This window comes from Salvelinus fontinalis, unplaced genomic scaffold, assembly GCF_029448725.1.
Source record: "Salvelinus fontinalis isolate EN_2023a unplaced genomic scaffold, ASM2944872v1 scaffold_0643, whole genome shotgun sequence".
Classification (NCBI taxonomy): Eukaryota; Metazoa; Chordata; class Actinopteri; order Salmoniformes; family Salmonidae; genus Salvelinus; species Salvelinus fontinalis.
In genome coordinates this window covers 15045-28192 of record NW_026600852.1, presented here as the reverse complement: position 1 = coordinate 28192, position 13148 = coordinate 15045, and the positions used below count along the sequence as shown (strand labels likewise).

The 13148-nt window shown below is 46.6% G+C and overlaps 1 protein-coding gene across 7 annotated transcripts in view; it reads right to left on the bottom strand.

Moving 5' to 3' along the window:
* LOC129846902 (transmembrane protein 65-like) overlaps positions 1–8624 on the bottom strand; it is a 47076-nt gene extending 38452 nt beyond the window's left edge. For all 7 annotated transcript variants that reach the window (XR_008758302.1, XR_008758304.1, XR_008758301.1 and 4 more), the window contains exons 1-3: positions 8491–8624; positions 5167–5234; positions 3142–3196 (exon numbers count right to left, since the gene is read on the bottom strand). Coding sequence is in view for 1 of the 7 variants with exons in the window: in XM_055914710.1 (XP_055770685.1) it covers positions 3142–3196; positions 5167–5234; positions 8491–8530 (163 nt within the window). In the remaining 6 variants the exon portion in view is untranslated. The remainder of the gene's footprint in view (positions 1–3141; positions 3197–5166; positions 5235–8490) is intronic.
* Between the last annotated feature and the right edge of the window lie 4524 nt (positions 8625–13148).

Genomic DNA, 13148 nt, shown 5'->3' with positions numbered 1-13148 from the left:
GGGACACCAGTCATTGTTCCCCTGTAATCAGGGACTGATTTAGCCCTGGGACACCAGTCATTGTTCCCCTCTAATCAGGGACAGATTTAGACCTGGGACACCAGTCATTGTTCCCTTCTAATCAGAGACTGATTTAGACCTGGGACACCAGTCATTGTTCCCTTCTAATCAGGGACTGATTTAGACCTGTGGACACCAGTCATTGTTCCCTTCTAATCAGGGACTGATTTAGACCTGTGGACACCAGTCATTGTTCCCTTCTAATCAGGGACTGATTTAGACCTGGGACACCAGTCATTGTTCCTCTGTAATCAGGGACTGATTTATACCTGGGACACCAGTCATTGTTCCCCTCTAATCAGAGGCTGATTTAGACCTGAGACATCAGATGTGTTCAGCAGGCCCCGGACCTCCTTGGGTAAGAGTTAATCTATATATGGTGGATTACTGACCACAGCCCTATGGTCATATTACAGTGGAGGCTGCTGAGGGGAGGACGGCTCATAATAATGTCTGGAACAGAGCAAATGGAATGGCATCAGACCATGTGTTAGATGTATTTGATACCATTCCACTGATTCCAATCCAGCCATTACCACGAGCCCCGTTTTTCCCAGTTAATGTTCCACCAACCTCCTGTGGGTAATAAGTAGTGCACTACATAGGGGATAGGGTGCCATTTTGGAGGGAACCCAAGGCTTTAATTAGAAGTTGAGTGTAGGATTAATTTTGGCTGTTGCCATTGTTACATTCAGATGGAAATGTAATGTATTGAGATAGTCGCTAGTGAAAGTCTACACACTCCCTTGCACAGTCTTCACATTTTCTGCCTTAAAATTAAATCTAAAAAGAGATTCAATTAGATTTGTATCCCTATTGATCTACACAACCTAATCCACATTTTCATAGAGAAATAATAAAATAATTTATTTTTATTTTTTATTTACTAATAAAAATGTATTTACTAAGAAATTGAAAATGAGGGTAATTGATTGCATATGTCTTCACACCCCAGAGTTAATACTGGGTGGAATCACTTGTTGCAGCCATTATAGCTGTGAATCAATTTGAATAAGATTCAACCAACATATATCCATTGTTTTTGTCAAAATTGTTTCAAGCTCAGTAAATTTGGTGAGAAGGACAACCATCTCTGCAGCACTCCACTAATCAGGCCTTTATGGTAGAGTGGCCAGACGGAAGCCACTCCTCAGTAAAATGCACGACAGCCTGCTTGGAGTTTGCCAAAAGACACCTAAAGACTCTCAGACCATGAGAAACAAGATTCTCTGGTCGGATGAAACCAAGATTGCAATCTTTGGCCTGAATGCCAAGCGTCACGTCTGGAGGAAACCTGGCACCATCCCTACGGTGAAGCATGGCTGTGGTAGCATCATGCTGTGGTGATGTTTTTCAGCGGCAGGGACTGGGAGACTAGTCAGGATCGAGGGACCTCAGACTGGGGCGAAGGATTAGCTTCCAACAGGACAACGGCCTTAAGCACACAGCCAAGACAACGCAGGAGTGGCTTCGGGACAAGTTTATGAATGTCCTTGAGTGGCCCAGCCACAGCCCTGACTTGAACCCGATCAAACATCACTGAAGAGACCTGAAAATAGCTGTGCAGCGACGCTCCTCATCCAACCTGACAGAGCTTGAGAGGATCTGCTAAGAAGAATGGGAGATACTCCCCAAATACAGGTGTGCCAAGCTTGTAGCGTCATACCCAAGAAGACATGAGGCTGTAATCGCTGCCAAAGGTGCTTCAACAAAGTACTGAGTAAAGGGTCTGAATACTTATGTAAATGTGATATTTCACTTTTTTATTTTCTATAAATTTGCTCAAATTTATAAAAACATGTTTTTGCTTTGTCATTATGGAGTATTGTTTTAGAATAAGGCTGTAACGTAACAAAATGTGGAAAAAGTCAAGGGATCTGAATACTTTCCGAATGCTCTGTATGTTGCCCTAAGAGTTGGTAGAATATTATTAAAAATTATTCACCGCTGTCATGGCTGCCAAAGGTGCTTCACCCAAGTATTAACTCTGGGGGGTGAAGACATACGCAATCAAGACGTCTTCAGGTCATTTTTTTATTTAACTAATTTGGAACATTTTACGTAACTTTTTTTTAACTTTGAAAATATGGAGTACGTTGTGTAGACCTGTAGGGGAAATAAATCAAATGTAATCCCCTTTTAAATGTAATCCCTTTTTAAATGTAATCCCTTTTTAAATGTAATCCCTTTTTAAATATAATCCCTTTTTTAATATAATCCCTTTTTGAAATGTAATCTTAAAAATGTGCAAGGGGCGTGTAGACTTTCACTAGGTACTGTAAATATACAAAAAAACATTTCAAAGCATATAGACTGGATCCCAAATGGCACCCTATTCCCCATATAGTGAACTACACAGGGACCAAATGGCACCCTATTCCCCATATAGTGAACTACACAGGGACCAAATGGCACCCTATTCCCCATATAGTGAACTACACAGGGACCAAATGGCACCCTATTCCCCATATAGTGAACTACACAGGGACCAAATGGCACCCTATTCCCCATATAGTGAACTACACAGGGACCAAATGGCACCCTATTCCCCATATAGTGAACTACACAGGGACCAAATGGCACCCTATTCCCCATATAGTGAACTACACAGGGACCAAATGGCACCCTATTCCCCATATAGTGAACTACACAGGGACCAAATGGCACCCTTTTCCCCATATAGTGAACTACACAGGGACCAAATGGCACCCTTTTCCCCATATAGTGAACTACACAGGGACCAAATGGCACCCTATTCCCCATATAGTGAACTACACAGGGACCAAATGGCACCCTATTCCCCATATAGTGAACTACACAGGGACCAAATGGCACCCTATTCCCCATATAGTGAACTACACAGGGACCAAATGGCACCCTTTTCCCCATATAGTGAACTACACAGGGACCAAATGGCACCCTATTCCCCATATAGTGAACTACATAGGGACCAAATGGCACCCTATTCCCCATATAGTGAACTACACAGGGACCAAATGACACCCTATTCCCCATATAGTGAACTACACAGGGAATATGATCCCATTAGAGACTCGCAGATTATTTCTGGTTTCGACATACCTGCCATGGTTGAAATCCCAAGGATCACACCTATGGACAACTCGATCTGCGTGCCCTGAAAAACAAAAACCCACAAACACCATCATGGATTCTCTGTTGTTATTTGTTAAGGCCATGTGGGAAAACCCAACGCGTGATATATGTTTATATAGTATGTGTTTCATGCTGTAATGAAAAAGCACCGCTGAAAACTAAGCTTTTCTATTCAACTTCAATGAGTCATTTGTGTCCCTCAGAATGAAAGTCTTTGAATGAGGTTAAGTGAGTTAGATATGGATAAAAGAGTCTGCTTAGTGGCAAAAAAAGAATGTCAATGTTTTGAAAAGATAAAATAGAACTTAGCAACTCTCTAGTTACAGTAAATGACAGATACCAGATTCTCACTTCAATGTTCATGAAACAGATATCTACCACATATTACTGTAGAATCTATCTAATATTACTGTAATACTAGTATGGATAGAGGGCTACAGCATATTACTGTAGAATATATCTAATATTACTGTAATATTAGTATGGATAGAGGTCTACCACATATTACTGTAGAATATATCTAGCATTACTGTAATACTAGTATGGATAGAGGTCTACCACATATTACTGTAGAATCTATCTAGCATTACTGTAATACTAGTATGGATAGAGGGCTACTACATATTACTGTAGAATCTATCTAGTATTACTGTAATACTAGTATGGATAGAGGGCTACAGCATATTACTGTAGAATATATCTAGCATTACTGTAATACTAGTATGGATAGAGGTCTACCACATATTACTGTAGAATCTATCTAGTATTACTGTAATACTAGTATGGATAGAGGGCTACCACATATTACTGTAGAATCTATCTAGTATTACTGTAATACTAGTATGGATAGAGGGCTACAGCATATTACTGTAGAATCTATCTAATATTACTGTAATACTAGTATGGATAAAGGGCTACCACATATTACTGTATAATCTATCTAGTATTACTGTAATCCTAGTATGGATAGAGGGCGACAGCATATTACTGTAGAATATATCTAGCGTTACTGTAATACTAGTATGGATAGAGGTCTACCACATATTACTGTAGAATATATCTAGTATTACTATAATACTAGTATGAATAGAGGTCTACAACATATTACTGTATAATATATCTAGTATTACTGTAATACTAGTATTGATAGAGGGCTACATCATATTACTGTAGAATCTATCTAGCATTACTGTAATACTAGTATGGATAGAGGGCTACAGCATATTACTGTAGAATCTATCTAGTATTACTGTAATACTAGTATGGATAGAGATCTACCACATATTACTGTAGAATCTATCTAGTATTACTGTAATACTAGTATGGATAGAGATCTACCACATATTACTGTAGAATCTATCTAATATTACTGTAATACTAGTATGGATAGAGGTCTACCACATATTACTGTAGAATATATCTAGTATTACTGTAATACTAGTATGGATAGAGATCTACCACATATTACTGTAGAATCTATCTAGTATTACTGTAATACTAGTATGGATAGAGATCTACCACATATTACTGTAGAATCTATCTAGTATTACTGTAATACTAGTATGGATAGAGGTCTACCACATATTACTGTATAATATATCTAGTATTACTGTAATACTAGTATGGATAGAGGTCTACCACATATTACTGTATAATATATCTAGTATTACTGTAATACTAGTATGGATAGAGGTCTACCACATATTACTGTAGAATATATCTAATATTACTGTAATACTAGTATGGATAGAGGGCTACAGCATATTACTGTATAATATATCTAGTATTACTGTAATACTAGTATGGATAGAGGTCTACCACATATTACTGTATAATATATCTAATATTACTGTAATACTAGTATGGATAGAGGGCTACAGCATATTACTGTATAATATATCTAGTATTACTGTAATACTAGTATGGATAGAGATCCACCACAGCGACACAGATCTAAACACGATATTCATTTGATAAAGTGGTGTAACTTACAGCTACAATCATGATGGCATTGTCCAGAAAACCAAATCCTACAAAAGGAATGGCGTTGTGTAGAAGAACTGCCAAAAGAAAGAGCACACACAACATCCCATTTAACATCCCACACATGTACTGGAAACCTGAAGAAGTGATGAGACACAGTGAACCTGGATGAACATTTTGGCAGTTACAAACGGGGAGAAGAGGGAGTTCTACATAACTCAGCCCGCGGTAGTCCGTCCTACTTCTGGACAAATGTTCTCTGGTACGAGACCAAAATAGGGAGGTGCTGCAAAACATTGGCCTTCTGATTCAACTAATCAAAAGCAAAGGAATCTGTCTTGAACCCGAATGAACTCATTCTAACCCCTATTGGTCATCAATGTGGAAGTCTTTTCCACTCTAGTCATCAACCCGGCTATACTGCATGATAGTCATCAGTTCAGCCCTGGTAGAATATGTGGGCTGGGAATGTGTCTGTGAGCACAGTGACAGGGAGGAAACAAATCTGGGGGGAAAAACATTTACAAGTGAAGAGACACCACTGTTTCATATAGGAATCCTCCAGCGTTCTCCACTGTTTCATATAGGAATCCTCCAGCGTTATCCACTGTTTCATATATGAATCCTCCAGCGTTCTCCACTGTTTCATATATGAATCCTCCAGCGTTCTCCACTGTTTCATATATGAATCCTCCTGCGTTCTCCACTGTTTCATATATGAATCCTCCTGCGTTCTCCACTGTTTCATATATGAATCCTCCTGCGTTCTCCACTGTTTCATATATGAATCCTCCAGCGTTCTCCACTGTTTCATTATTGAATCCTCCAGCGTTCTCCACTGTTTCATATATGAATCCTCCAGCGTTCTCCACTGTTTCATATATGAATCCTCCAGCGTTCTCCACTGTTTCATATATGAATCCTCCAGCGTTCTCCACTGTTTCATGTGCCTATCCTCCAGCGTTCTCCATTGTTTCATATATGAATCCTCCAGCGTTCTCCACTGTTTCATATATGAATCCTCCTGCGTTCTCCACTGTTTCATATATGAATCCTCCAGCGTTCTCCACTGTTTCATATATGAATCCTCCAGCGTTCTCCACTGTTTCATATATGAATCCTCCAGCGTTCTCCACTGTTTCATATATGAATCCTCCAGCGTTCTCCACTGTTTCATATATGAATCCTCCAGCGTTCTCCACTGTTTAATATATGAATCCTCCTGCGTTCTCCACTGTTTCATATATGAATCCTCCAGCGTTCTCCACTGTTTCATATATGAATCCTCCAGCGTGCTCCACTGTTTCATATATGAATCCTCCTGCGTTCTCCACTGTTTCATATATGAATCCTCCTGCGTTCTCCACTGTTTCATATATGAATCCTCCAGCGTTCTCCACTGTTTCATATATGAATCCTCCAGCGTTCTCCACTGTTTCATATACAGTATATCACAAAAGTGAGTACACCCCTCACATTTTTGTAAATATTTGAGTATATCTTTTCATGTGACAACACTGAAGAAATAACACTTTGCTACAATGTAAAGTACTGAGTGTACAGCTTGTATAACAGTGTAAATTTGCTGTCCCCTCAAAATAACTCAACACACAGCCATTAATGTCTAAACCGCTGGCAACAAAAGTGAGTACACCCCTAAATGAAAATGTCCAAATTGGGCCCAAAGTGTCAATATTTTGTGTGGCCACCATCATTTTCCAGCACTGCCTTAACCCTCTTGGGCATGGAGTTCACCAGAGCTTCACAGGTTGCCACTGGAGTCCTCCTCCATGACGACATCACGGAGTTGGTGGATGTTAGAGACCTTGCACTCCTCCACCTTCCGTTTGAGGATGCCCCACAGATGCTCAATAGGGTTTAGGTCTGGAGACATGCTTGGCCAGTCCATCACCTTTACCCTCAGCTTTATTAGCAAGGCAGTGGTCGTCTTGGAGGTGTGTTTGGGGTCGTTATCATGTTGGAATACTGCCCTGCGGCCCAGTCTCCGAAGGGAGGGGATCATGCTCTGCTTCAGTATGTCACAGTACATGTTGGCATTCATAGTTCCCTCAATGAACTGTAGCTCCCCAGTGCCGGAAGCACTCATGCAGCCCCAGACCATGACACTCCCACCACCAAGCTTGACTGTAGGCAAGACACACTTGTCTTTGTACTCCTCATCTGGTTGCCGCCACACACGCTTGACACCATCTGAACCAAATAAGTTTATCTTGGTCTCATAAGACCACAGGACATGGTTCCAGTAATCCATGTCCTTAGTCTGCTTGTCTTCAGCAAACTGTTTGCGGGCTTTCTTGTGCATCATCTTCAGAAGAGGCTTCCTTCTGGGACGACAGCCATGCAGACCAATTTGATGCAGTGTATTGCGTATGGTCTGAGCACTGACAGGCTGACCCCCCACCCCTTCAACCTCTGCAGCAATGCTGGCAGCACTCATACGTCTATTTCCTAAAGACAACCTCTGGATATGACGCTGAGCACGTGCACTCAACTTCTTTGGTCGACCATGGCGAGGCCTGTTCTGAGTGGAACCTGTCCAGTTAAACCGCTGTATGGTCTTGGCCACCGTGGTGCAGCTCAGTTTCAGGGTCTTGGCAATCTTCTTATAGCCCAGGCCATCTTTATGTAGAGCAACAATTCTTTTTTTTAGATCCTCAGAGAGTTTTTTGCCATGAGGTGCCATGTTGAACTTCCAGTGACCAGTCAGTATGAGGGAGTGTGAGAGCGATGACACCAAATTTAACATACCTGCTCCCCATTCACACCTGAGACCTTGTAACACTAACCAGTCACATGACACCGGGGAGGGAAAATGGCTAATTGGGCCCAATTTGGACATTTTCACTTAGGGGTGTACTCACTTTTGTTGCCAGCGGTTTAGACATTAATGGCTGTGTGTTGAGTTATTTTGAGGGGACAGCAAATTTACACTGTTATACAAGCTGTACACTCAGTACTTTACATTGTAGCAAAGTGTCATTTCTTCAGTGTTGTCACATGAAAAGATATACTCAAATATTTACAAAAATGTGAGGGGTGTACTCACTTTTGTGATATACTGTATGAATCCTCCAGCGTTCTCCACTGTTTCATATATGAATCCTCCAGCGTTCTCCACTGTTTCATATATGAATCCTCCTGCGTTCTCCACTGTTTCATATATGAATCCTCCAGCGTTCTCCACTGTTTCATATATGAATCCTCCAGCGTTCTCCACTGTTTCATATATGAATCCTCCAGCGTTCTCCACTGTTTCATATATATATCTCTCTTTTCAAAGACATCTCTCTCTTTGTTTTCTTCCTCTCTTACCGTATCTCAGCTGAGCCGATGTGGGAGGGGCGATTACCATTTCCCCTGAAGAAGGAGGAAAAAGAAAACAAGCATTACTATGGAGAAGAAGTCAGTCCTGTCTGGAAGGACATGTCATTACTATGGAGAAGAAGTCAGTCCTGTCTGGAAGGACATGTCATTACTATGGAGAAGAAGTCAGTCCTGTCTGGAAGGACATGTCATTACTATGGAGAAGAAGTCAGTCCTGTCTGGAAGGACATGTCATTACTATGGAGAAGAAGTCAGTCCTGTCTGGAAGGACATGACAGGACCTGAGAGTCAGGACATAGAGCAGGGATGGAGCCTGGCAGAGGAGCGGAGGAACAGAGAGACAGAGGAGCAGAGGGACAGAGAGACAGAGGAGCAGAGAGACAGAGGAGCAGAGGGACAGAGAGACAGAGGAGCAGAGGGACAGAGGAGCAGAGAGACAGAGGAGCAGAGGGACAGAGAGACAGAGGAGCAGAGGGACAGAGGGACAGAGAGACAGAGAGACAGAGAGACAGAGGAGCAGAGGGACAGAGAGACAGAGGAGCAGAGAGACAGAGGAGCAGAGGGACAGAGAGACAGAGGAGCAGAGGGACAGAGGGACAGAGAGACAGAGGAGCAGAGAGACAGAGGAGCAGAGGGACAGAGGGACAGAGAGACAGAGGGACAGAGAGGCAGAGGAGCAGAGGGACAGAGAGACAGAGGGACAGAGAGACAGATGAGCAGAGGGACAGAGGGACAGAGAGACAGAGAGACAGAGGAGCAGAGGGACAGAGAGACAGAGGAGCAGAGAGACAGAGGAGCAGAGGGACAGAGGGACAGAGAGACAGAGGAGCAGAGAGACAGAGGAGCAGAGGGACAGAGGGACAGAGAGACAGAGGAGCAGAGGGACAGAGACACAGAGGAGCAGAGGGACAGAGAGACAGAGGAGCAGAGAGACAGAGGAGCAGAGGGACAGAGAGACAGAGGAGCAGAGGGACAGAGGGACAGACAGACAGAGGAGCAGAGGGACAGAGAGACAGAGGAGCAGAGAGACAGAGGAGCAGAGGGACAGAGAGACAGAGGAGCAGAGGGACAGAGGGACAGAGAGACAGAGGAGCAGAGAGACAGAGGAGCAGAGGGACAGAGGGACAGAGAGACAGAGGGACAGAGAGGCAGAGGAGCAGAGGGACAGAGAGACAGAGGAGCAGAGAGACAGATGAGCAGAGGGACAGAGGGACAGAGAGACAGAGAGACAGAGAGACAGAGGAGCAGAGAGACAGAGGAGCAGAGAGACAGAGGAGCAGAGGGACAGAGGGACAGAGAGACAGAGGAGCAGAGAGACAGAGGAGCAGAGGGACAGAGGAGCAGAGGGACAGAGAGACAGAGGAGCGGAGGGACAGAGAGACAGAGAGACAGAGGAGCAGAGGGACAGAGAGACAGAGGAACAGAGGGACAGAGGAGCAGAGGGACAGAGAGACAGAGGAGCAGAGGGACAGATGAGCAGAGGGACAGAGAGACAGAGGAGCAGAGGGACAGAGAGACAGAGGGACAGAGAGACAGAGGAGCAGAGGGACAGAGGAGCAGAGGGACAGAGAGACAGAGGGACAGAGAGACAGAGGAGCAGAGGGACAGAGAGACAGAGGAGCAGAGGGACAGAGAGACAGAGGGACAGAGAGACAGAGGAGCAGAGGGACAGAGAGACAGAGGAGCGGAGGGACAGAGAGACAGAGAGACAGAGGAGCAGAGGGACAGAGAGACAGAGGAACAGAGGGACAGAGAGACAGAGGAGCAGAGGGACAGAGAGACAGAGGAGCAGAGGGACAGAGAGACAGAGGAGCAGAGGGACAGAGAGACAGAGGAGCAGAGGGACAGAGGGACAGAGAGACAGAGGAGCAGAGGGACAGAGAGACAGAGGGACAGAGAGACAGAGGGACAGAGAGACAGAGGAGCAGAGGGACAGACAGACAGAGGAGCAGAGGGACAGAGAGACAGAGGAGCAGAGGGACAGAGAGACATAGGAGCAGAGGGACAGAGAGACAGAGGAGCAGAGGGACAGAGAGACAGAGGAGCAGAGGGACAGGGAGACAAAGGAGCAGAGGGACAGAGAGACAGAGGAGCAGAGGGACAGAGGGACAGAGGAGCAGAGGGACAGAGAGACAGAGGAGCAGAGGGACAGAGAGGCAGAGGAGCGGAGGGACAGAGAGGCAGAGGAGCAGAGGGACAGAGAGATAGAGAGACAGAGGAGCAGAGGGACAGAGAGACAGAGGGACAGAGAGACAGAGGAGCAGAGGGACAGAGAGACAGAGGAGTAGAGGGACAGAGAGACAGAGACAGAGGGACAGAGAGACAGAGGAGCAGAGGGACAGAGAGACAGAGGAGCAGAGGGACAGAGAGACAGAGGAGCAGAGGAACAGAGAGACAGAGGAGCGGAGGGACAGAGAGACAGAGGAGCAGAGAGACAGAGGAGCAGAGAGACAGATGAGCAGAGGGACAGAGGGACAGAGAGACAGAGAGACAGAGGAGCAGAGGGACAGAGAGACAGAGGAGCAGAGAGACAGAGGAGCAGAGGGACAGAGGGACAGAGAGACAGAGGAGCAGAGAGACAGAGGAGCAGAGGGACAGAGGGACAGAGAGACAGAGGAGCAGAGGGACAGAGAGACAGAGGAGCAGAGGGACAGAGAGACAGAGGAGCAGAGAGACAGAGGAGCAGAGGGACAGAGAGACAGAGGAGCAGAGGGACAGAGGGACAGAGAGACAGAGGAGCAGAGGGACAGAGAGACAGAGGAGCAGAGGGACAGAGAGACAGAGGAGCAGAGGGACAGAGGGACAGAGAGACAGAGGAGCAGAGAGACAGAGGAGCAGAGGGACAGAGGGACAGAGAGACAGAGGGACAGAGAGGCAGAGGAGCAGAGGGACAGAGAGACAGAGGAGCAGAGAGACAGATGAGCAGAGGGACAGAGGGACAGAGAGACAGAGAGACAGAGGAGCAGAGAGACAGAGGAGCAGAGAGACAGAGGAGCAGAGGGACAGAGGGACAGAGAGACAGAGGAGCAGAGAGACAGAGGAGCAGAGGGACAGAGGAGCAGAGGGACAGAGAGACAGAGGAGCAGAGGGACAGAGAGACAGAGAGACAGAGGAGCAGAGGGACAGAGAGACAGAGGAACAGAGGGACAGAGGGACAGAGGGACAGAGGAGCAGAGGGACAGAGAGACAGAGGAGCAGAGGGACAGATGAGCAGAGGGACAGAGAGACAGAGGAGCAGAGGGACAGAGAGACAGAGGGACAGAGAGACAGAGGAGCAGAGGGACAGAGAGACAGAGGAGCAGAGGGACAGAGAGACAGAGGGACAGAGAGACAGAGGAGCAGAGGGACAGAGAGACAGAGGAGCAGAGGGACAGAGAGACAGAGGGACAGAGAGACAGAGGAGCAGAGGGACAGAGAGACAGAGGAGCGGAGGGACAGAGAGACAGAGAGACAGAGGAGCAGAGGGACAGAGAGACAGAGGAACAGAGGGACAGAGGGACAGAGAGACAGAGGAGCAGAGGGACAGAGAGACAGAGGAGCAGAGGGACAGAGAGACAGAGGAGCAGAGGGACAGAGAGACAGAGGAGCAGAGGGACAGAGAGACAGAGGAGCAGAGGGACAGAGAGACAGAGGGACAGAGAGACAGAGGAGCAGAGGGACAGACAGACAGAGGAGCAGAGGGACAGAGAGACAGAGGAGCAGAGGGACAGAGAGACATAGGAGCAGAGGGACAGAGAGACAGAGGAGCAGAGGGACAGAGGGACAGAGGAGCAGAGGGACAGAGAGACAGAGGAGCAGAGGGACAGAGAGGCAGAGGAGCGGAGGGACAGAGAGGCAGAGGAGCAGAGGGACAGAGAGATAGAGAGACAGAGGAGCAGAGGGACAGAGAGACAGAGAGACAGAGGGACAGAGAGACAGAGGAGCAGAGGGACAGAGAGACAGAGGAGCAGAGGGACAGAGAGACAGAGACAGAGGGACAGAGAGACAGAGGAGCAGAGGGACAGAGAGACAGAGGAGCAGAGGGACAGAGAGACAGAGGAGCAGAGGAACAGAGAGACAGAGGAGCGGAGGGACAGAGAGACAGAGGAGCAGAGAGACAGAGGAGCAGAGAGACAAAGAGACAGAGGGACAGAGAGACAGAGGAGCAGAGGGACAGAGACACAGAGGAGCAGAGGGACAGAGAGACAGAGGAGCAGAGAGACAGAGGAGCAGAGGGACAGAGAGACAGAGGAGCAGAGGGACAGAGGGACAGACAGACAGAGGAGCAGAGGGACAGAGAGACAGAGGAGCAGAGAGACAGAGGAGCAGAGGGACAGAGAGACAGAGGAGCAGAGGGACAGAGGGACAGAGAGACAGAGGAGCAGAGAGACAGAGGAGCAGAGGGACAGAGGGACAGAGAGACAGAGGGACAGAGAGGCAGAGGAGCAGAGGGACAGAGAGACAGAGGAGCAGAGAGACAGATGAGCAGAGGGACAGAGGGACAGAGAGACAGAGAGACAGAGAGACAGAGGAGCAGAGAGACAGAGGAGCAGAGAGACAGAGGAGCAGAGGGACAGAGGGACAGAGAGACAGAGGAGCAGAGAGACAGAGGAGCAGAGGGACAGAGGAGCAGAGGGACAGAGAGACAGAGGAGCGGAGGGACAGAG